This window comes from Cavia porcellus, unplaced genomic scaffold, assembly GCF_034190915.1.
Source record: "Cavia porcellus strain 051 isolate PalLab524CR breed Dunkin Hartley unplaced genomic scaffold, mCavPor4.1 scaffold_25, whole genome shotgun sequence".
Classification (NCBI taxonomy): Eukaryota; Metazoa; Chordata; class Mammalia; order Rodentia; family Caviidae; genus Cavia; species Cavia porcellus.
This window is the reverse complement of record NW_026947508.1, coordinates 32,153,277-32,177,702: the sequence shown is the minus strand read 5'-3', so window position 1 is coordinate 32,177,702 and position 24,426 is coordinate 32,153,277. Positions and strand designations below refer to the sequence as shown.

Genomic DNA, 24,426 nt, shown 5'->3' with positions numbered 1-24,426 from the left:
GAGATCTTCCTTCTTTCAGAAGTTTATCATCCAGGCACTCCCAGAACTGTGCTGCACCAGTGAACTGAGCAGTCATTAATTAAGTCAATGCAAATACCATACCAGGTAAAATTATGTCTAAAAATAAGTTATTCTTTAAGAAAGTCAGGTTAGGGGCTGGGGATTTAGCTCAGCGGCATAAGCGCCTGCCTTGCAAGCAGGCAATCGTGAGTTCTATCCCTGGTACCGATTTAAAAAAGAAAAAAGAAAAAAGAAAGTAAGTCAGGTTAGCTAAGAGAGCAACACTGTCCCTATTCAACATTTCTATATTGAATTTGATTAATGGAGACTCAAACTTACTGGTAAATGTCATTGTCAGTTGAAAGTCGTTTACTTATTTTTATTTTTATTTTTATTTTTTTGGTACCGTGCACCGGATCTTTGCACTGAGCTATATCCCAAGCTATTTTTAAATTTTTTTACAATTTTGAAACAGGGTCTTGCTAAATTGCCCATGCTCGGGTAGAACTTGTGATTCTTGTGCCTCAGCCTCCCACAGTGCTCAGATTATTGGTGTGCACTCCCACGCCTGGCTGTTTTGTGGCACCCTCAGGCCTGCCTGTTTTGTTTTGTATCCAAGGTGGTGCTAAATTTGTAGCCATTTTCTCTCAGACACCAGAATGCTGAGATTTCAGACATCATTGCTCATTCATTGAAAGATTTACTTTCCTCTTTCCCTCACCTAAGCCAAAATTGTCTTTTCCTGAAGCTTAGCCTGTCAGACTAGAAGTAGTTTTAGATATGAGAAACTTGAGGTTCCAGGACAAAGCGACCTTCCCATACCACAAAGCTAATTTGTACAGATCCTGGATTAGCTTAATGTAAGGAAATAATACTGAGCATGAGGTCAGAAGACAGAAAGGTTCAGAGTTTGGCTCTGTCCTTAGGAACAGAACCTGTGTGGCTGGGGAGGTTTCCTGATGCATCAGAGTTTCAATTTCCTCATTGCTAAATGGGGATGTGAAATCATGGTGTCCAGCCTTCTGCACTTCATATGCTGGAGTGTCCTTTGAGTGTTTCCTTAGATTGGATTTTGTGCTAGACGATGAGGCTAGAGATAGACTCTGTATATAATTTCCTCCCCCAGAATTTATGATTGAGCAGCAAAGATAAATTTTCAAGTCTTCAAGCCTTGCATAATATGTTCTGTGGTTGAGGAAGATGCAGTGTGCTCTGGGAGCGGAGGACCAGCACAGACAGCTGGGCACTGGGGAGAGACCTCAGGACAGCTGAGGGAGGCGATGCTGAAGAGCTAGGCTCTGCTGGGATGGAATTATGAGAAGCCAGCATGGCACTGCATTACCTATATTCCCAGCACTTGGGAGGCTGAGGCAGGAGGATCACCTGAGGTCAAGATCAGCCTACAGCCAGACCCTGTCTCAAAAACTGAAATAAATAAAATGGAAAACTTGGAGAGAATGGTTCCATTAAGGCTAGAAGGAGAGTGGTTTACATGGAGCAAAAACTTAACTATCAGATTGTTAGTTTTTCCAGTACTTATTTTGAGAGTTTGGTAATAAAGTGTTGTATTTTGCAGTGTGGACTCATTGATTTCAGGGAGATAGCCAAGAAACTGTGGGGGGCCTCAAGGCTGTGGGGGCACCACAAGCGGAGAAGGGGATAATTGTCTGATGCTAAATCCAAGGTTGCAGTTTTCAAGGCTAGTGTAATCTGTAGAGGCAAAAAAAGCCATCAGAGGACTTCAGGATCTGCTTAGGACTGGGAAGGAAATGAAGTAAAAGAGGGAAGGAAAGATGATTTGAGAGAAGGTACGCAGTTTAGGTCTCCTTTGTTTGTAGACAGCTGTGTTGGGGCATCCAAGACAGCCAGTACTTAGAGCCCTGGGATCTGCCCAGGTACCAGGGATACTCTGCAGCACGGCAGCTAGAGTGGGTTGGAGTCTTGTGTGGGTGAATTTTGTTGTTTTTTTGAGACAGGGTCTCATTTTATTTTGTTTTGTATCAGAATTGAACTCAAGACCTTGCACTTGCTAGACAGGCACTGTGCCACTGAACTATATCCCCATTGGGCAAGATAGGGTCTCTCTGTGTAGTGCAGGCTGCTTTGAATTGATTTGGTAGCCCAGGCTACTCTCAAACTTTTGGCCAACCTCTTGCCTCAGCTTCCCAAGTGCCGAGTGAGTGAGCTTACAGGTGTATGCCACCATGCTGGGCTCCAGGTTTTTTTTTTTTTTTTTGTAGGAGAAATAAACCATCAATATAGGTGAGACACAGAAATATTTCTTTATAGCAATTAGTTCAGTGCCTAGAATATTAAATGTTTAACACATTCACATGTGGCTGTAGTTAGTGTATCTTGCTGCTGAGTGACTGAGATTTGACGACTATTCCCTCGAACTCAAACCACCAGGGTACATGCGTGACTATTCCTTTGAGCAGTTTCTGCTGCTCCTCAGGGGGTCTTTAATTACAGTAAAGCAAAGAAAGGTGTTGATTTAGAGACCAGATGTCATCATATTATTGCTTCTTAAGGAAAACATTAAAATGATACAATAAGTTGTAATACAGCTAAATTGTGGTACAGTAGTTGTAGATGTATATTATATATACTAGCAATGGGGTACTTGTAAGATTTCTGTGTTAAAATGTAGGGAATTAATAACTATTCACAATATAAATAAATTTGTCTTAATGAAATAAATTTGATCATTGTGATAATTTTAAAAATTGATATGAATAGTAGTAATATTTTTATTGGAATAGTAATTATTTGGATTCAAGCAATTAGATTTGATTCATTTATAGACTTTCTATTACTTTGATTAGTAAAAAGACTGATAAAAGTGATTAGATCAGGGGCTAGGGATTTAGCTCAGTGGCATAAGCGCCTGCCTGGCAAGCGTGAGGTCATGAGTTCAATCTCTGGTACCCCTCCCAAAAAAGTGATTAGATCTGTTTTACCACCAGTGGTTCAAGCTGGCTGGAATGTAATAATGGTTATGATATTTAGGGAGGATAGCACAATCTTCTACTATCTCTATTCCTTAATTACTTATTTATTTGGAACACAAAATTGAGCCCAGAGCCTTTGTACTAAGTTCAGATAGTGTCTTGCTAAATAGCTAAACTGGCCAAGCTGTGCTCAAATTTGCAATCCCCCAGCCTCAGCTTCCCAAGGTATTCACATTACGGGGATGTGCCATCACACCTGGCTTGCTCCCTTTTACAGTTATCTGTCTCTGTGCCTCTTGCTAGCTTGGACTTGTGCAAAGGGAAACATTTCATTCAGAGTCATTTCCATACACATCACAGTGTCCCTGGAAGCAGGGAAGTGGAACAGAATGACACTGCATTTGGAAGATACCGTGCACGGATCCTTTTGCTCTTCCCAGCACAAACTATTCTATAGCTAAAGTCCCCTTGAAATTAATGGAGGCTGTAGAGTAAGGGACATGGAAGGCAGTTAGCTGCAAATCTAACGACCTGGTGGAACGATGTGTTTTGGGCAAATAATAAAATTCTAAGCTTGAGTATGGTGTTAACCTTTTGAATGTGACCTAAACCTGGGTCAAATGTGATATTTACAAGTTTAATTGGCTTCCAGGTTTGTTTAGATATTTATCTTTGAGGTAAATGTGTAAAATGTTGCTGCATTTTTTGCTTTTTAACTGGTATGATTTTAGTTGATTAATAATGTGTACCTATATAAATGCATAATTCATAGCTGTACAGCTCAGTAGATCATCAAAAAGTAAAAATGCCTGAGTAACCACATTCAGTTCAAGAAATAGAATATTATCAACCTTCTCAATAATTTTGGAAATTTTATTTCATTGTGAATATTCACTGGTTTTACATTATGCCTGAAAGATATCATCCAAGTCTTTTTGTTATGCTAATATACACAGGGTCGAGGGGAGCCTGGAGCACAAGCTTAGCGCAGGAGGCTGAATTCAGTCTCTGCCCTCCTCTTCCCCAAGGGTGAAGATGCATAAATGAACTGAAATTTACCATTTTAATCATTGAAGTGGCATTAAGTACATTCACATCTTTGTGTGACCATCATTACCTCTCCTGTCCTGTACTTTTTTATTTTCCCAAACTGCAATTCTTGCCAGTAAACAGTTCTCCCCATCTTCCAGTCCCCAAGCCCCTGCTAACCAGCATGCTGTTCTCTGTTGGCTCGCATTTGACTACCGTAGGTGCCTCATGTCAGTGATGTAAGTAGAATCATATTCTTGGTCCCTCAGATATATGCATGTCCTTTTGTAACTGTCTTACTTCACTTGGCAGTGTCTTCAGGGTTTCCCTGTGTTGTCTCTCTTGCCACCATTTCCTGCCTTTTAAAAGTTTGACTAATGAGTCATTATACTGCATTTTGTTTATCCATTCATCTGTTGATGGACTCTTGGGTATAATTCCACCTTTTGGCTATTGTGAATAACACTGTATGAACACACTGTAGATAGATATTAAATATCCATTCAGTGCCCTAATTTAGTATTTTCAGTTTGTGTATGTGTGTGTGGGTACTGGAGAATTGAACTGGGGCCTTATACATGCTAAGCAAGTGTCCTACTACTGAGCTACCTCCTGAGTCCCTTTTTCTGAGAAAAGATCATGCTAAGTTGCCCAGCCCTGGCTTGAATTTATAATCCTCTTGCCTCAGCCTCCTGAGTAACTAGGTTTACCAGCATGTGCCATAGCACCCAGCTCTGCTTTCAGAGTAGATTTGCTGTGCCATGTGTTAATTCTATTTTTTATTTTTTTAGGAACTGCTGTATTTTTCGTAGCAATTGCACCATTTTGTTTTGTTAAGTTTTATGTTTTTGTAGTCTGGTAGGTTTTATTTGTAGAGTGTACTTTTAAATTTTATACTGGGAATCAAACTGAGAACCTTGTGCCTGATCTCCAGGCAGGCATTGTGCTGCTGAGTTATATCCCAAGCCCTGTTTTGTATTTTTGAGATAAGAGGTCCTGCTGTGTGATCCAGGGTGACCTAGAACTTGCTATGTAGCTTAGGCTGGCCTCATAAGCTCACAATCCTCCTGATTCAGTTTCCCAAGTGCTGAGATTACAGATGCATGCCGCTGCACTTGGCCAAAGTGTGTTCTGTGAGGTGTGACAGCACAAGGAGGAAGTGCTGATGGAAGCAGACCCCTTTCCCAGTCCCTAAGGTAGCCCCTGTAGGTGACAGACGAAATGCCGGAGGTAAGAGGTGGCTAGGGGCAAGTCCAGGTAGGCAGCAGCAAGCTCCAACTGGGAGAGCTGAGGCTCAGGTGTAAGACTTGCCTTAATTTAGTGCCCCCATAGGTGTCAGGACATGGGATTGTGCACATGTCCTGTGAAGTCAGGGTACTTGTGTGGCTGATCTCCAGAGCAGGTGAAGGAATGGCTGCCGCATCACCAAGATGAGCCAGCTGTGGGCCACAAGGATGGCTGAGAACACAGCTGCCCATACCCCAGCTGCTCCAGTGTGGTCTGGTGCCACATTGCTGACTCATCTCTGTCAGTCTGTATGGGTCGAGGTAATAAATGCAGGCAAAGGATTCTAGTTTCTCTGTGATGGACAGCATGTCCTGGCTACTCTATGCATTGACACAAGGCTTCATCAGGAAAGTGGTGCCAGCTTTCCCATTGTGGACATGAAGACAGTGGTGCTGAGAACCTGCTCCATGGCTTTGGGATGATATTTCTGCTCTTGCAGCCTCCGGGTCACTGAGCTGCCCTACCTTGGCCTTCAAAGTCAAGTCAGTGAATTGCACTCATTTTGGGCACATCAGTCAGAAAGGTATTTTTGTTTCTGTTTTTTGCTGGCACTGGGAACTGAACACAAGGACACTGTACCCTTCTTTGCTTCTACTTTGTGGTACTGGAGATGGAACCCAGAGCTTCATTTTTCAGCTACATCCCTGGCCTAGTTCTGGGGTTGCTTAAAAAAAAAAGTTTTATTTTGTTGTTTGTTTTTTACCCTAGATTTTTTTTTTTTTTTTTTTTTTTGGGTGCTGGGTATCAAACTCATGACCTCATGACCTCATGTTTGCCAAGCAAGCACTTAACACCACTGAGCTAAACTCCCAGCCCTTTATTTATTTATTTTTTTAAAAGATTGAGTCTTACTGTATAGTTCAGGCTGATCTTGAATTCATTATGTTACCTAGGCTGGCCTCAAACTCACAGTGATCCTCCTGCCTCAGCTTCCCAACTTTGAGGATTACAGGTATAGATCACAATGCCTGGCCTAAATTTTTTCTGGCCTACATTTTTATTTTTATGGTAAACTTTGCAGTACATAATGATTTCATTCATGATGGAGGGTTGTTTCATGTATATAACATATCTTAGTTCTTTTTACTTTCCCCTTCTCTTCTTCTCTCTTCTTTTTTCCATCTCTTAGTCTCCTTATTTGCAGAACAGCTATTTCCATTGTTCTTACTATCTTTTACTTTGCCTTTTATTTTATTTATACTTTGGCTTTCTCTTATAAGAGAAACCATGTGATATTTAAGCTTCTATGCCTGATTTCACTTAACATTATAGTTTTAAGGTGCATCTATTTCCTACAGCAAATTTATCCTTTTTGTTTTTCTTGAGGCAGGATTTCATTATGTAGTGCAGACTGCCTTTGAACTCCTAATTTGTATAGCCCATTCTGGAAACTCATGGTGATCCTCTTGGCTCAGCCTCCTGAGTGCTGAGATTATAGGCATGTGCTGTCATGTCTGGCATGTTTTACTGTGTATAAATACATTTTCTTTCTCCACTCATTTGTTGATGGACATATAGACCGATTCTAAGATTCAGCATAGTGAGGCATGGTGGCTCATGCCTGCAATCTCAGTGCTCAGGAGGCTGAGGAGTATAGTTGTAAATTCAGGCAGACCTTATCTCAAAAAAAAAAAAAAAATAGCTGTCATGATTGTGCTACTATAAATATGGGTACACATGTATCACTGTACTATGTCTTTTTTTTTTTTTTTGTCTTTTTCTTTTTTATCCGTACCAGGGATCAAACTCACAACTGCCTGCTTGCAAGGCAGGTGCTTATGCCGCTGAGCTAAATCCCCAGCCTCACTGTACTATGTCTTTAACTCTTTGGGGAAGAGTCCTAGAAAGGAAATAGTTGGGTCAAGTGGAATTTCTAGTTTTGGTTTTTTGAGGAATCTCCATATTGATTTCCATAATGGGTTGTACTTAGGTTACACTCCCACCAACAGTGTAGAAGGGTTCCTTTTTCCCTGAAGCCTCACCAGCATTTGTTATTGTTTGATTGCTTTTCTTTCTTTCTTTCTTTCTTTCTTTTTTTCTTTCTTTCTTTCTTTCTTTCTTTCTTTCTTTCTTTCTTTCATTGTTTGATTTCTTGATGATGGACATTCTAGGTAGGTGGAATCACAGTGTTATTTTAATTTGCATTTCAGTGGCCATCAATGTTGAACATTCTTTCATATGTTTACTGACCATTTGTACTTCTTCTGGTCAGTAAACACATGGAAGACTGTTCAACATTGATGGCCTTTGATGCACATTTCTATTTTTGTGCAAGTAGCACATATTGGTTTAAAGGCTTCTTTAGACTCATACACCTAAAGGCAGAGCATAGGATGTCTTGTTCTCTGATGACAGAATGCTAGTAGAGATGTTCATAGCATGATTACATTTCAGAGGGGTGAGTAACTGAACATTTGCAGCTATGCATTTTCTTAACATTAATCTCAGTAGGGCCAGGAATTTAGCTCAGTGGCTTAAAGCACCTGCCTGGCAAATGTGAGGTCCCGAGTTCGATCCTTAGTACAAAAGGGGAAAAAAAAATTAATCTCAGTGTAAAAAACAAGAACATTTTTTACTGTGACATACTTAACAGCATTTAGAAATTCTCTGCTGGTAAAGTTGAGTTGTTGCTGTAAACTGTTTAACATCGAGTCATCTGGAATTCTGAGCTACTGAAGAGCCAACTAAGGACTGTGGGAAAACGGAGAGGGAGAGAGGACCGCACTTATGAACTCCATTTTTCCTTTGGTTTTTTTAATTTGCACAATGAAAGACACATGTATAATGTACTGTACCACATTTTACAGTGGCAGAAGAATGTTTCTTGTTTGAGATAGACAGAAAAGGACACCTCTGTGACTTAAGAGGCTGTCAATATCCAGATGTAAGAATGCCGTGGGCACAGTTTAAATGAGATAAAGGACAGAGCTAGCACACACACCCTATGGCTTTCTCTCTCTCTCTCTCTCTATATATATATATATGTATATATATGTATATATATATATATATATTATTTTCCTGTGTGCCATTTTGCTATTTAACAATTTTACCTTCTTAAAGGTAGCTTATATTCTGGTAAATAACCTCAGTAGCTAAGAGAACAGAGGCTTAAGTGTGAAAACAGTGACACTAAAATAATTTCTTTTCTGGTTGTGTTGTGATAGTAATAGTGGTTGTGAGTGATATTGCAGGTAGTGATGTAGTGTCTCTTGGTTGCATTTAGTGTGCCAGGTAAAGTGTATTTTGCATGTAGCAACTTATTTAATCCTTACAGCCACCCTTTGAGGTAGCTGCTACTATCTCCATTGTACTGATGAGGGATTGAGGTGTGGAGAGATTAGTAACTGATTAAAAACGAGTAACTAGTCAGTGGCAGAGCTAGGAATTGATCTGAGGCAGCCTGGCGCCAGGCTTCTTCCTCTTAATCATAACACTGTGCTGTACTTATTTGATACCCATATAACTAAAGGGAAACATGAGATAAAAAATGCTTTTAACATCTTTGTGGGCTCTGTGGAACTTATTATTTGTTCATTCAATGCTCCATGTAGAATCAGTGATTATAGAAAGAACATTTAATCCTAAAGCATTCATTCCTGTTTTCAAACTAGTATTTTCAGATCTGTTCTCCATCTGAAGCCTTGCATTTAGGCAAAGTACGCTTGAACTTTTCAGTTGAATTGTCAGATCTAGAGCTCACAGACAGGATTTTGCCACTGAATATTTAGACTGTATGTGCTGACCCCCTGAAGCAGTAATTTGGATAGATAACAGTGTTTCCACCAGAGTACAGCAGAACTAGGGGTTCTGATTTCAAAGCCTGTATGCATTTTATATGTGTTTTTGTAAATAGGCCATTTCTACACAAAATTAAATCAATCTTACATGAATTCTGAAAAACTTTTAGTGCCTTTTAAGAAATGTCTAAGCATTTTGAAGTACAATTATGAGCAGTGCAAAATATTACCCTTCTGTAGACTTGTGATAAATAAATAAAACAGCCTGCTCATTTTTAAATGCTTAAAGTTCAAGCCTAGGGAAACTTCTTTTAAACTCGCAGAATTAGTTCTCAGTTGACTAGAACTCTACCACTGAGCCATATTCTCAGCTGATTTGGGTACAGATTTCTATACCCTTAAGTCAGGCTTATAGTAATAATAGCTACTATTTAGTTTTTAGAAAGCCAATGCTTTATTTTCTTCTTCCTGTGACTCAGGTTTTGTGAACTGACTGTGTTCAGAACACAGGGTAGACCTGGTGCTTTGGGTCAGACAGGTGTTTGGCTGGAGGAAGTCAGTGAGGGGGAAGGGAATAGATCATCATTTCTTACTCATCAAGTGTGCATTTTATGGAAACATGACTTTCTCACATTAATTTTCCCCTCCTAGGTCTATGAGGGACTAGACATCATCACCAACAAGGTTTCTGCCCAAGAGCAGAGAATGTGCCAGCACCACATGATCAGCTTCGTGGATCCTCTCGTGACCAATTACACAGTGGTGGACTTTAGGAACAAGGCAACTGCTCTGATATCCTTAAGGAAAATCAACACTTAGGCTTAGTAAGTGGCCTAACCTAAGTAAGAAGTTTTTTTCTAGTGATACTTTCTTTTAAATGAGCACCAGCAACCTACCTGCCAGTAAGTAGCATCACCATCAGACCTGTGTTTGTTGAAAGAGTACTACATCTTGTCTTGTCCTCAGACCACAGCCTCAGCATCCCCTTAAACCTGGAGGGTCCCACTCCAGACATGTCAGTGTAATTGCATGATACATAAAGGTTAAAAAACAGGGAAAACTAGCTATCCATACCTAGCAAGGATTCGTAGACACCAGTAATGATGTAAAAGTGAGGAAATGTTGAAAAAGAGGCTAAAAAAAAGTTCAAGGGGTCAGGGATGTAGCTCAGCAGCACAGTAGCTGCCTGACAAGCGTGAGGTCATGAATTCAATCCCCCGGTACCAAAAAAAAAAGTTCAAAATAGTGATTCGCTTTGAGGGGAAACTAGGGATGTAAATGGGAATGGATGCACAAGCAACTTCAGAGGAATTTGTAGTACTCTGCTCCTTATGTTGGGTTCATGCGCATTTGTTTTATTATTACACTTCATAATTTACATGTGTTCTTTTCTATGTGTGGAGTATTTTTTGATAAAAAAATCAAGAGAAGGAAAATAGTCCACTATAAACACAATTTAAGAACAGACTGCAAACCTAGAGGAAAATATTTGTAACAGAGAGATACAAGTGGTTAATATTCTGAGTATATGAAGAGCTCTTGTGAATCAGTGCAAAAAATAGTTGAAGGTCATGAGCAGTATTTCACAAAGGAAGAAATATAAATGGTGATGTACATGACAAAGGTTTATTAACCTTGCTGTTAGGGTCATGCAAATCAAAATAATGAGGTAATTTTTGGCCTGTTAAATGGGTAGATTAAAATGCAAATAACTTCAGCTCTACTTTATAAGGCTGTTTTATAAGATGAGATAATATATATGAAAGTCCTTTGCAAATGAGTACATATCACCAAAAGTAAGTTGTAGCTATGAAACAGTTCATTGTTTCATGGAGAGCTAGTGAAGATGTGCAAGGGACAAAAACAATGGGAATATTGTCCTCAGATCACTCATAGATCAGATTTGTGAATTTTAGTAAGAACCTAGAATCAGGATATCAAGACTAAAATACCTTAAGTGTCTAGTCAGCATTTCTGTTTTGTTTTGTTTTATTTGCAGTGTAGTCATTTTGTTGCTGAGGCTGTCTCCAACTCCTGGCTCAGCTGAGCTCCTGCCTCAGTCTCTTGAGTATCTGGGAGCTATCTGGGTTCAAGTCAGTCTTCTGGTGCTGTTCCCACCTTTCTTCTTCCCTTCCTTATTTGGTGTCATACCAGGGCCTCTCTATATACTAAGCAGCCATTCTACTTCACTCCTGAGGTCCTCTCTTGGTTTTGATTTGACAGATGTACATATAAGATACTGAGGCCCAGAAAGAAGAGTTTTGTCCAGAATCACAGTAGTTTCATGGCCAGAGAAAACAGTTAAACTTTTTTCATCATATCTTAGTCACTATTTTGTTACAAAACAGAATACCCAACACCTGCAACTTAAAAGGAGGAGACGTTTATTTCTGGCTCACAGTTTTAGTGGGTTCAGTCCATGGTGGTGTGTTGGAAGGGCAAGGCTGAAGAAAGCAGCTCACATGGCAGCCAGAAAGCATGGAGAGAAGGAAGGAGCTGGGAACATACACACACCCTTCCAGGTCACTTCTGTGGTGATCCACCTGTTCTGACCAGGTCCCTTCTAACAGCACATTCAGTTGTGAACTCATCTGTGGATTAATCTACTGATGAATATACCACCTCTGATCCAGTCACCTTCTGAAAGCTCCACCTCTGACCACATGAGACTGGGGGGGGCAGCATTCTAGATCTAAAGCATAGCACACATAATGCTGTATGCTGCATTCTCTTCCCTTTTTTTTCCACTTGGCCTTTCTAGCATTCCATCATTTTTTTCCTTGTTTCCTTGCTCTCCTTTCCTTTGTTGATTATGTTATATAATCAAAGTTTTATTTGCCTCTGTAATTACATATTCCCTACACTTGTAGAGAGAATAAAGAATTTCTCTTTTTAAAACAAATAGACAATGTTTTTTCTTTATGATCTTTGGTTAGTAACATCTTTCTTTCTACTCCAGCCCAACCTCTCAAAGGTTAATAGGTTTCTGATAGAGGTCATTTGTTTCTGTGCCCACAGATACTGGCTAGTAAGAGAAAGGAGTACTATATGGAGATGATTGTCTTGTCTCTTCCTGTCCCTGTCTATATCTGTGTGCATCTCCCTCCTCCTTCCCTCCCCACTGCCTCACCTCTCCAGAGTCTAGCTACGTAGCCCAGGCTGCTCTTGGATTTGCTTTTTAGCCTAGGTTGGCCTTGAACTCACAATCTTCCTGCCTCAGTCTGCTAAGTAATGGGGTTGTGGGCATGATTCAGTGATTATTTAAATAGATATTGAAAGTCTTTTTTACAATTAGTTATTCTTAGAAATAAAACCCTTGTTAAAACCATTAATTACCTGTTCAATAGAGATTCTAAAGACAAAAATGCAAGTTGAGTATTGTGGTACATGCCTGTAAACCCAGCACTGGGAGTTTGAGGCAGGACGATCACAAGTTCTTTATTTTTTGAGACAGGTCTCACTATGTAGTTCAGGCTGGCCTCGAATTTGCAGTGATCCTTTTTCCTTAGTCTCCCAAGTGCTGGAATTGCAGGGGTGCACTACTATGACCAGCTAAGAAGAATCACAAGTTCAAGCCCAGCCTGGCAATTTAGCAATTTAGTGAGATCCTGTCTCAAACTTAAAATAAAAAGGGCTAGGATATTGCTTGATATGAAGGCTCTGCATTCAACGCCCAGTATCACCCAAACCAAAAAAAAAAAAAAAAAAAGAGAGAGAGAGAATTCAAAGACTCAGCATAGCAGGGATTTAAAAACTGTAGTGGCTAAAGTACAAATAAATTCAGTACTTGCTATTTTTTAGGCACTGTAAGTAGAGAGTTTGTGTGTATTGTTACATTTATTTACTCATTTATTTTTGGGTACCAGGAGTTGAACTCAGGGCCTTGGTCTTGCCAGGCAGGGGTTTTGCCACTGAGCTAAATCCTAGGCTACTGTATTGTTATATTTAATGCTTATAAGAATTTGGAGACTTTATAAGAGAGAAAATTTCAGCTCAGATAGGTCAAATAACTTGCCCAAGAACTATTTGGGCTACTATTGTGGTAATTGAATTCTATTTGTCTCAGGACTTGTGCTTTTCAGGGTATCCGATGAGTTTTTAAGTGGCTAAGATGTGTACTGCTGCCACATAATGATAGAGGCTTACTTGCACTAAGGCATATGGCTTACCTGGATGGCTTCCTGAACAGCTGGTACTGTACTTGGTTCTACGAGAGGCTTTATGCTTGTTAAACTGATTTGAAATACTAATAAAACTTTTGACTTTTTAGTAGCATGACCTGAAAGGTTCTAGAGCTGGTAGGACTTAGTCTCACACATTTGTCTAATTTATGTAAGTTCCCTAAGAACTGATTGGAACTGATTCTGTGAACTTTTGGGAAACATTTAAGGCTGGTATCCCTTCATTTTGGTTTCTACACTTTTTTCTGTGCTCTGCAGACATGCAGATGTAGTTTCTTGCTAATACTCTCCTCAAGTGAGTTAAGTTTCTCTTCTTGCTATTAAATATCATGATATCGTTCTTAATGTTCACATTGAAGATATATTTGCTCGAGACAAAATTCCTATTATCGTGGGAGGAACCAATTACTATGTTGAATCTCTGCTCTGGAAAGTTCTCGTAAATACTAAGGTATGTTTAGTTCACTTTCTAACTCACCAAAGAAATGGGTTCCTCTTTCATGCCAGCTCATTTTAGTGGGAGGAAGGTTGACTCTTGCTTATTGCTTAAACTCAGCAACTGTAATTTTCTTACTTACTATTCTGGAGCAAATGCCATCTCCTCCATATATGAAGTGTGCTCCTTTGGGCTGGCCTAAAGGCAGGGACTATGTGTGGGAAAAATACTCCCGTATGAATTAATTAGCATCTCCCTGTAGGTTAACAGTATGCTAGGCTGATTCAGCATTTCCTGGCTAGCAGCACAACATAATATAAGTCAGAGAAATGTCCATCATGAGTTTTGCTATGGAGATGTTACTTCCTAGAGCCAGACTTTGCAAATGGTGATGTTGGTAGGAAAACTATAGATTTCCTGCGTACAGTAAAGTAGATATCATACCATACCAGTTTATATTTAGGGCAAAGAAACAGGATAGCAGAGTACTTTCCTTTGCAGGAGGTCTTCCTTCCTCTTTGCTATGGCCTAGTGGCACTTACCACAACACATTGGGATTGCTTTGGTTGGTGGTCTGTTTGTTACTGTATGGCAAGATCTGATTCATCTCTATTCTGTATACCTAAAGCTTTGTCAAGTGTCTGGCACATAGGCTGTCCCAGTACATATTGAATTGTTGAATTAAATTTACTCCAATTCATTCACTAGTCCCCTGAGGCAGGTACTGAGCAAGTGGTTGACCGGAAAGCAGAGCTGGAAAAGGAGGACAGCCATGTGCTGCATAGCCGCCTACGCCAGGTGGACCCAGAAATGGCAGCCAAGCTGCACCCACATGACAAGCGTAAAGTGGCCAGGTAAGAGAGGCTGGACCTGCCATCCCCAGACTTCTTTAGATTCCAGTTTGCAGGTAGTAGGGAGGCTTGAAGTTGTAGTTACTGGAGACTGATGAGTTCTAGTTCAGCAGGCCCCGAGTTACTGCCTCTGTCCAACTCCCTCAGCAAACAACTGCGCCCTGCTCTGTTGTTACATCTTTAAATGCACGGTATGTGATATTGTTTCCCAAGGCCTATGTAATCTTGCTTCATTTTCTATTTGATCTTTGCGTGTAGAACAATTTTCATATAATTTTTTTTCTGGCATGCAGTCTGTTTACATTGTGATTTGGGTTTCATAATGAATTGTGCAATGCCAAGTCCTGCCCCAGCAGCTTTCCTGCTGGAAGGTGGATGTTCTGAACATCTTGCAGATCAGCTCACCTTTGTGCACGGAAACTTTCTCGTAGGGATACAAGGGGCTGAATAAACTCTCAAGGTCAAGTTTTCTTCTGTTGGTTTAGAATTGCAACCTTATGTGGTAACTTAATTTTTCTTTGGTGTTGGAAGTGAGTGATTATCATATCTGGCACAGTAGACAGCTAATGAAGATCTTCCTATGGATGATTACAAGCAGATTAAATATTGTAGTAATTTCTGGTGGTGATACAGTTATGAAGTGTTCTACTCAATAACTTTTCTAGATCAGTGTTTCTTGATCTTGTTGTCATTGTTCTGTTTAAAGAGTGTTTTAAGAATTTTTTCTTAGTAGTACCTCACCCCAACCCCTAATGAAGTCTCACCTTAAAGAATAAGAGTTTTGCCGGGTATTTAGCTCAGTGGCATAAGCGCCTACTTGGCAAGGCAAGGTTGTGAGTTCAATCCCCAGTACCAAAAAAAAAAAAAAAAAAAAAAAAAAAAAAAAGAATAAAGAATAAGAGTTTTGTGTAGGATTGTCTTTTGGAGGACCACAAATCATTTTTTACCCTCACTCCTTTGAAAGGATATCACCCTGGCGAGATTATATGTTTTAGAGAAATGAGGTTAAGATTTTCTTTCTTTTCTTTTCCCCCTTTTTTCTTTGGTTTTTTTGAGGTAGGGTCTCGCTATGCAGTTCATACTCACTGTGTAGCCAAGGCTGGCCTCAAACTCATGGTGATCTTCCTGCCTCAGCCTTTCAAGTGCTGGGATTACAGGTATGTGCCACCATGGCAGCGATTTTTATATTCTTTATGACATTCTAGAGTCTGTCTTTATTATCTCCTTAGACTAATTATTTTTTATTTTTTAATTAATTACTTTTTTCTTATCCCCTCTCCTAAGCTAGGATATATTTTGCTGCTCTTTTTTTTTTTGGACACAGGGTCTCACTAGATAGTTCAGGGTGGCCTTGAGCTGACTGTGTAGTTCATGCTAGTCTCAAACTCGAAGCAATACGTCTGCCTCAACCTCTCAAGTGTTGGGATTACAGATGTGTGCCCTAGCACCCAGCTAATGCCTGGCTATTTTAGTGCTTTTAAACTGGTAATGTATTGAGAATTGTACCTTAGGAGAAGTCAGTAGCTTTCAAGCTCTAGAGTTTCTTGAGACGATTGGAGAGATTTTTAAAAAATGTTTCTTTGGGTTGAATCTGTATTCTAACCTATGGATAAGTGAGATATTTGTTACAATTCTTTTCACAGATTTTTTTTTTAAGTGACCATTGATACTGAAGGACAAGGGGTATTTGCTCTTATGTTAGAATGTCAGGATGTAGAATTGACTCAGGAAGGGAAAGATTATTTTCAAACTGATAAATTGCAGTCAACTACAGTAGTAGAGTATAGATTTGGGAATTCAGTTACCGAGTGGTGCATATACACACAGAAGTAGATGGCAATTTAAGGATAAGAATGTGAAGCTAGGTGTGGTAGCGCATGCCTATAATCCCAACACACTGGGAGGCTGAGGCAGGACGATTACAAATTTGAATCCAACCTGGAAAATTTAGTGAGACTCTATCTCTAAAATAAATAAACAAATTAGTTAATTTTTACATTGGCACTATGCAATTTCAGACTCTTCCCCAGAGCCACAATGGCCATTAAGAGGTATGTTTTGAATCGCTTTAGGTTATTGAGGCATCTGTGACAGAGCAGTTAGACACTCATGAAAGAAGACTTCTGGAACTGCTCCAGAAAGTGGCAAGAATGACGGTACAAGTGTGTTTGAAGCAAGGGAGAGTATTTTGAAAGAGATCATTGACAATATGTCTTTACATTCACTATTGACAAATATGTCATTTACATTTTTGATCGTACTCTGTATATAAGTTCTTTCAGTGATCTTTGTGCTAGTAGAGCACTGGATTAGCCAGGAACATTCTTCACTAATTTTAGTCATATTTGAAAAGAAAGCTGATGAGCTGGATGTGCAGCATACCTTTGTACTGTGGGAAAGGCACTCCAGCGAGACCAGACTTGTAGGCTTGTACAGAGCGTCCCAAACAAGTTCTTTCACTACTACTTGAAAGTGAGTATGTGAGTTCCATTCTATTTGTGTAGAAGAAAACTATTGTTTCTGAACCTATTTAACTGATATCTCTTGAATAATATTATTATTTTTCACTTCACCCAGAAAGTGACCCACATCTTAAAATAACCCAACACCTTCTTTTGGAGCAGAGAGCACTTAGTTAAATGACAAAGAGACTTTCTGTAATCTACAACTTTTCTTCTCATCTCAAATGAGAATGAATGTTTCCTAATGATATGTATTGGGTTCCTCACCCCCTTTAAAACAACTAAGGAGCTTACAAGTGTTTGAAGAAACGGGAATCTCTCATAGTGAATTTCTTCATCGTCAACATTCAGAGGAAGGTGGCAGTCCCCTTGGTGGTCCGCTGAAGTTCCCCAACCCTTGCATCCTCTGGCTGCATGCTGACCAGACAGGTAAAAACCCTTTAGTGTCCCAGAATCCATGTGAGGTAGAACTTAGAGAGCAGTTAGTTACCGAGTATAAAATGCTTTGAAGCACGGCAGGTTTATAGTGAGCCCTAATGTAGGTTAGCTATTAAGTCTATAATCGCCATTATTCACTGACTCGGATGCAGTGCCATTCTTCTGATGTCTGCTTGGAAAGGGAGGAAGGTTACTAGCTATAGGATGAGATACCAGGGGTGGGGTAGCATGGGATAGTAGGACAGGAAAGACTGCTGTCCAGGGAATGACTGGAGGAGAAAGACAAGGAAGGGTTCCAGTGGGAGGATTCTGACTTCAGGCTTGGCTGGAGTCTGGGTCATTGATTATTCTAGAAGCAACAGTCCTGAGAAGGAGGATGAGGATTAATGTCCCTGCAGTCTACTAATGCTTGTGACAGTAGAGCTTATTCATCCAGCAGACACTCTGCAAGCATTCAAGGAAGTACTGAGCAGTCAGTGTAGTTTCTGAGTTTCAGAAATGAATAAGAGATGCCTGCGCTTAAGGACGTGCTGGTCAGTGGGGTGACAGACAGGGGCTGGATACTGCCTGCTCTGTGATAAACGCTGGGCTAATTTGAAAGGGCTATGGGGCCTCTCTGGAGGGAGTTTGCACTGGTAACCCATGAGTTAGGACTGGAAAGGTGAGATAACTGTGCGGGGCAGGCTTATGTAGTGAGAAGTATCAGTCTCTGAGGCACACTGTCTCATTTCAGAGTCTTTTTCTTTTTTATCAGTACCGGGGATCGAACTCATGACTGCCTGCTTGCAAGGCAGGTGCTTATGCCACTGAGCTAAATCCTAGCTCCTCATTTCAGAGTCTTACTCCTGTATCTTAGTTTATCTTTCTGTAACCCAACTGTTAGATAGAGATGATAATAATAATAAATAATAGTATACACTGTACAGGATCAGATGAAATAATACAGAGTTGTGGAGCTGAGGGCATAGCTCAGTGGTAAAGCACTTGACTGACATGCAGAAGGCCTTGATTAAAGAGTCAGTAAATAATTGCCTATGCAATACTCAGAATGTGCTTGACATGTGGTGAGTCTTCAATAAATGCATGTTTTAGGGAAAAAAACAGTTACTAGCCAGGTGTGATTTCTTGGGAGGCGAGGTAGGAGGATTGTGGCAAGTTTGAGGCTAGCCTGGGCTAGTGAGTTCAAAGCCAACCTGAACTACAAAGTGAGACCCTGTTTCAAAAAGAAAAAAAAAAAGAACAAAAAAGATATGCATAGGATGGCTTTGGTTTCAAGTTCCTTATTGCTGTCCAGCTTACCATCCAGGGGTCCTTAAGTGAAAAATAACACAAAGTTAGAATAACAAATGTAATGACAAAAGTTAAAGGTAAATCAGGGAATTCTCACCCACCCCTTTACATAGTGAATGTACATTCCATATGAGGATAAAATATCTTTCAGGCCAGAGATACAGCTCAGCATCATAGCACCTATCTGGCAAGTGTAAGGTCCTGAGTTTGATTCCCAGTACAAAAAAAATTATCTTTCATATTAGCCATAATTGTATGTTTTTACTTTATGTAATGAGAAGGGTTGTGCTTCATTCCAGCTGTTTTAATTTAAAGTTTCAGAGTCTGACATTTGAATAAATATAAAGAGTCAATGCATAATTTTTGAAATCAGTATCCTTCTGTTTGAACAAATTCTAATTGAGGCAGCCTGTTCACCCCCCCCCCCCATGTAAGCGTGTGGTAGGTGCTTGCGATGTGTTGTTGCTGGCTCACTGGCTGATTTGATTCAAGTTTTAGACGAGCGCTTGGATAAGCGAGTGGATGACATGCTTGCTGCTGGTCTCTTAGAAGAACTAAGAGATTTTCACAGACGCTATAATCAGAAGAACTCTTCAAAAAATAGGTGAGGATTTGGCTATTACTCTGATTTATTCTCTATTCCTTACCTATGGTTGAAAGACAAATGACATATAATAATATTGACTTTCATCTACTTATTTATTAGCTTTGTCCTTGGCACTGGCAGGACTTGTTGGAAGGAGGTTTAGTGTGTTTGGTACAGTTGCTATTTTCTAGTCTTTCAGACATTTCCAAGAGCTGGTGGGGAGGGTAGGGGAGAATTTCAGTCATAATGACTCAGGATCCCAACTTCCTCATCTATGCAATGAAATGACTCAACTGGATAATCTCCGAGGCTGCTGCAAGCTTTCAGAGGCAATGGTTCATCTGCTGGTGCTCTCCTGTTTCCAGCCAGGACTATCAACATGGTATCTTCCAGTCAATTGGCTTCAAGGAATTTCACGAGTACCTGGTCACTGAGGGAAAATGCACGCCAGAGACTAGTAACCAGCTTCTAAAGAAAGGTGTGACTTTCTCTGTCTAACCTGGTCTTGGACATCACATCCTTGGGTGCCAGAGTACCCTGCTGGTACAGTCCAAGCAAAAGCTGAGGCTAAAAGAGCCCCAAAGGGCCTTCAGCTCAGAATTGAGATTGTCGTCCACCAAATCAAACATTGTGCCGTTTTTCTCGTCTGCTGGGCTGGGAGGGCGTGAGTCTTGGCAGTGAAAGAAGTGCTTCCCTGGATGTTTCTCTCTTTCAGGTATTGAATCTCTGAAACAGGTAACTAAGAGATATGCCCGGAAGCAAAACCGATGGGTTAAAAACCGTTTTTTGAGCAGTAAGTCTCCTGATTATCCTTATCCCCTGGACCCCTTTATGTGATAGGCTATAGATGCCCTCTGCCGACTCAGGAAATAAACTTTAGGTTTTGGACTAAGAGTTTAGTGTCTGCTTTGACAATCTAGGACCTGTCCTAGGGGTAGGTTCTGTGGCATAAATGATTGTTCAGGAGGATTTCGTGTGAGGGCTCAGGGAAAAAAAGTAAGTTTCCAGTGACAAGTCTGCCTTATGCTTTGAAAGCATGGTACTGACTGCCGATAGGTTAGGGTAAATCAGCAGCATCTTAGCAGCATTGGTATTCAGAGCTTCCGTTTTGTATGGAAAACAAAGTTCTGTATGGTGTGCACACCTGTAATCCCAGCATCTGAGGAGGCTGAGGGAGGAGGATGGCAAGTTCAAGCCTGGCCCAGGCAACTTAGTGACTTTGCAAAGTTCTGTCTCTAAATAAATAGATAAATAGATAGCTAGATAGATTGGCTAGGGATGTAGCTCAGGGTGAAGGCCTTGCATCATCCCTAGTAGTGCAACAAACAAATAAATAAAGAACAATTAGGATTGTCCTAATTAAAATGGTTCTTAGGTCATATGATTAGTATAAAAAGATAAAGCCTTCACTCTTCTCCCAGCACTTCCTTGTGATGAGGTACATTGTAGTTTAATTGCTTCAGTTAAACTTTAGTTAAACAGAACTTTTAAGAGGAAAGGAAAGAAATTCTCACTGACGCTGTCCTGTGTGTATTTGGCTTTGAATTTAGTACTATAGGTACATCATTGAGCCTCAAATTGTAGGGGTTTTTGTTTCTTTTTTACAGATAAGAAAATAAAGGCTTGCTGAAACTAAGTAACTTGTCCTCCTCTCACCGGCTAGTTAGGTGGTGGAGATTGAATGCAGGCCTACTCCAGTAGCTACACTCTTCGTACTGCTTATAGCTTATACTTTTGGATAGATAGCATCAATATTGGGCCTCAGGTAAGAAATTACATACTTGGCTAAAAGGAGTTTAAGTGAAATTCAAGGTCGGTCTTTCGGTTTGTCTTGTCTTTTCCTTCCTTCCTTCCTTCCTTTCTTGATAGAATTTCCCTGTGTAGTATAGGCTGGGTTTGAACTTCTTTTGTAGCCCAGGTTGCCCTTGAACTCAAAGCGATCCTGCTGAATGCTGGGATAACCCCATGCCCAGCCTCAGGTTTATTTTATGGACACTTTTATAATATGCTGTAGGGGGCATGATGGCCCATACATGTAATCCCAGCGTGCAGGAGACTGAGGCAGGGGGATCACTGTGAATTCAGTGAGGTCAGCCTGGGCCACAAAGTGAATTCAAGATTAGCCAGAATTGCATAGTAAGACCCTCTCTCAAAAACAAAAAGCAGACTAACTAAATAAGTGAGCCTCAGGATCACCCCACATTTAGATCTTGCCTGCAAACTTCTGCTTTTCATCACATGTGAGGCCAGCTCAAGCCTCCAGTGCTGCTCCCTGATACCTCTGCAGATGCCCACCTTGATCTGTATTGTTGGCTCTTGCATTGCTTTCTTCTGCTTGTCGTTCTTTTCCTGTGTGTCCTGATAAATTGAGGGGAGGTCTTGGCATCAGCTGAAGTTGAGGTTCAGTATTGCAAATTTTAAATGCGGTCTTTCTTCCCAAGTCAAACAATATGTCTGTAACAAAAGTCTTTTTGATAACAAGTTGGAACTTCTTCCTGTGGTAAAGTCACAGTAACTCCCCCTATCTCTGAGGTGGGCAAGGTTGATGGCACAGAGTGTCATATGCCTGTTCCTCCTTCGTGTGTGCTGGCAAAGTCCTGGTGCTAGAGAGAAAGGCACAGCTGCCCTTTAAGTCAGGAGCCACGTGTGATTGGCCAGGGATAGTCTGCTGGGATATCGTTCTGGCAGGGAGCCAAAGGGACTTCCCCACCCCAGCTTGGCCTTGGACCCAAGCCAGAAATAGCAGCTGGGAGCCGAGAACTTGTTGAAAGGTGCTTAGACAGGGCACAGAAGTCTAACAAAGGACTCAGAAGAGAAAGGAAAATGTAGAGTGGCCTGGAAACAGGTGCAGAGCTTAGCCAAGGCCAGGTGTGCTGTGGATGTCGCCTGCACCCTCCCAGTCTCACCTTTCCGTGTGGTGGCAGGTGTAGCCCAGTCCAGTTTATGAAGAATCTTATTTGTGGTTGGCACAATCGAAAGGCCAGCACCTGCCAGCCGTTGGCATCCTGATGCCTTTGATGTTTTTTTGTCCGTAAAACGAGGCTCTTTGCCTTAGGCAGTCGTCTTCTCTAGCTGTGGAAGGTATTTTACTGTGTAGACTGAAGAAGCTATCAGTAGAGACTAAGCTCTTGCAACATGCTTGGCTCAAATAGGTTAAATGTATATAGTTTCATAAGTAGTATCCAAGGGTGTTTCTTGAATACTTGTCTAGATCTGACTTTTAGTTTACTTCTTCTTCTTCTTCTTCTTTTTTTTTTTTAAAGACAAGATCTCTCTCAGTATCCAAGCTGGCCTTGAATTCACTGTGTAGCCCAGGCCAACTTTCAAGTTCATGATGACCCTCCTGCTTCAGCCTCCTGGCTGCTTGGATTACAAGCATGTGCCACCACACCTAACTAGATCTGGTTTTTAAAAGAAGGGATTCAGCAAGATTAATTGTAAGACTTTTTTTTAGTTCTCAGACTCAACAGCTCATTGGCTGATATTGTTGTTCCCAGCCCATGGGTACCAGTGCACTGCCAAGGAGTTTTAGGACTACTGTGCTGCTGGAGGGATACATGTAAACTTGAAACTAGTGTCTACTCCTAAAGACACTAAAGACTCCTAAAGAGCTGTAAACTCTTGTCACAGAGTGCCTGCAACAGTAAGATGCCATAGCAGGCACTTAGAGCTGTTAGTTTATTTCTGTGATGTGCTGTCTTTATGTTTTAACCTCATTTTAGTTTCCCGACCTGAGCGACTCTACATCTTAGCCTCTGGTTATATGGCCAGGCTTATTGGCTGTAGACATCGGCCTTTAGGTCTTCCTTGGGTTGTGGTTCGTGTTTGTGGTAGAATGACTAGGGTGGTCAGAATGTTTATTCTTTTGGCAATGTGTGTCCCCTTGAGAGTCTTACAGTACTGTGACTGGAGCTGATTGAGTCTTGGAGACTGACCTCGTGCATCTTTTCTTTCTTATCGTCAGGACCTGGTCCCAGGGCCCCCGCAGTATACGGCTTAGAAGTGTCTGATGTCTCGAAGTGGAAAGAGTCTGTTCTTGACCCTGCCCTTGATATCGTGCACAGCTTCATCCAGGTAATGAGTAGTCATGGTACATTTCATTGTCTAGTTTTTTGGAGCACTTTCCTTCACTGATACTTTTTTGCTGTGTTGGGGAACCAGCGTTCTTTGCCATGGGATAAAGGAGAAAGGCTGGCTACTCTTGTTTTTAATCCCTGGAAGCTGTGTTTCTACTTTCACCTTTAGAAAGGCTCTTGCAAAATTCTCTTCACAGCCCACCTGTTCCCTGGGATGTAAAAGAAGAATTGGGGAAATCCTACCTCCCCCGAACACCAAAGAATTACGTATAGTTTCTTTGACTAGAATGTCCTTGTGCCTCACCTTGTTCTTCTAGGGCCACAAGCCTGCAGCAACTCCGGTGAAAATGCCACACAATGAAACTGAGAACAAGCGAAGTTACCATATGTGTGACGTCTGTGATCGAATCATCATTGGGGACAGAGAATGGGCAGGTAGAGCCCGGGGAAGGACTCAGAGAAATCCACAAGGGTGGGGTCACACTAACTTGTTGAAACTTGAGGTCTTTGTCAGGATAAACACTGGGGCCTGCTTATTTGTAAAGGGACAGCTAGATTCCTGAATCTGTAGGCTTCCCAAGGAAATGGGAGTTGTCTCTGTATTCTGAAATGCAAAGGAAGGTTATATGCCCTCCAGGTCCAGCTGAGACAGACACTGAATTCCAAGAGGTCGGTAGTCAACTTTCTAGGCCTCTTTTGACTTCATAATCCCACCTAGGAGCTTTTGGGCTTTCATGTTTAGAATTTAGTCAGGATGGGGTGTTACAGGATTATAAAGGAATCAAGGTAGCTCATCCAACAGATGGAAGTAGAAGCAGGGATGAGGGGAAGCAGGAAATACATTTCTTCCTCCAGCACATTCTTTTCTACAGGAAAGATACAGAGTCAAGTCAGTATTTTCAAGGTAATTTGCCGAAGTGGTGGTGGGGCTCATGGTTTACCCAGTGGCTGGAATCCTTCTCTTTAGAGTCCTCCTTTGCTCAGATTCTCAGAGAAGTATATTTTCTTTCCATATCAGCCAATAGAATGATTAAGTCTGTTAACTGGTAACTGGCAAAATGAACTCCATTGTCAGAGTCTGGGGACGGCCGTGATTGCC

General features: G+C 40.9%; 1 protein-coding gene across 2 annotated transcripts in view; it reads left to right on the top strand.

Moving 5' to 3' along the window:
- The window catches only part of Trit1 (tRNA isopentenyltransferase 1), a 62,091-nt gene that overhangs the window by 14,245 nt on the left and 23,420 nt on the right, over window positions 1-24,426 (top strand). The window contains exons 2-10 of one of the 2 annotated variants that reach the window (XM_063236164.1): window positions 9,659-9,801; window positions 13,543-13,639; window positions 14,333-14,478; window positions 17,224-17,366; window positions 19,158-19,269; window positions 19,617-19,729; window positions 19,967-20,044; window positions 23,216-23,325; window positions 23,645-23,762. In XM_063236164.1, coding sequence (XP_063092234.1) covers window positions 9,659-9,801; window positions 13,543-13,639; window positions 14,333-14,478; window positions 17,224-17,366; window positions 19,158-19,269; window positions 19,617-19,729; window positions 19,967-20,044; window positions 23,216-23,325; window positions 23,645-23,762 — 1,060 coding nt within the window. The remainder of the gene's footprint in view (window positions 1-9,658; window positions 9,802-13,542; window positions 13,640-14,332; window positions 14,479-17,223; window positions 17,367-19,157; window positions 19,270-19,616; window positions 19,730-19,966; window positions 20,045-23,215; window positions 23,326-23,644; window positions 23,763-24,426) is intronic. The other variant, XM_063236165.1, reaches the window with a different exon arrangement.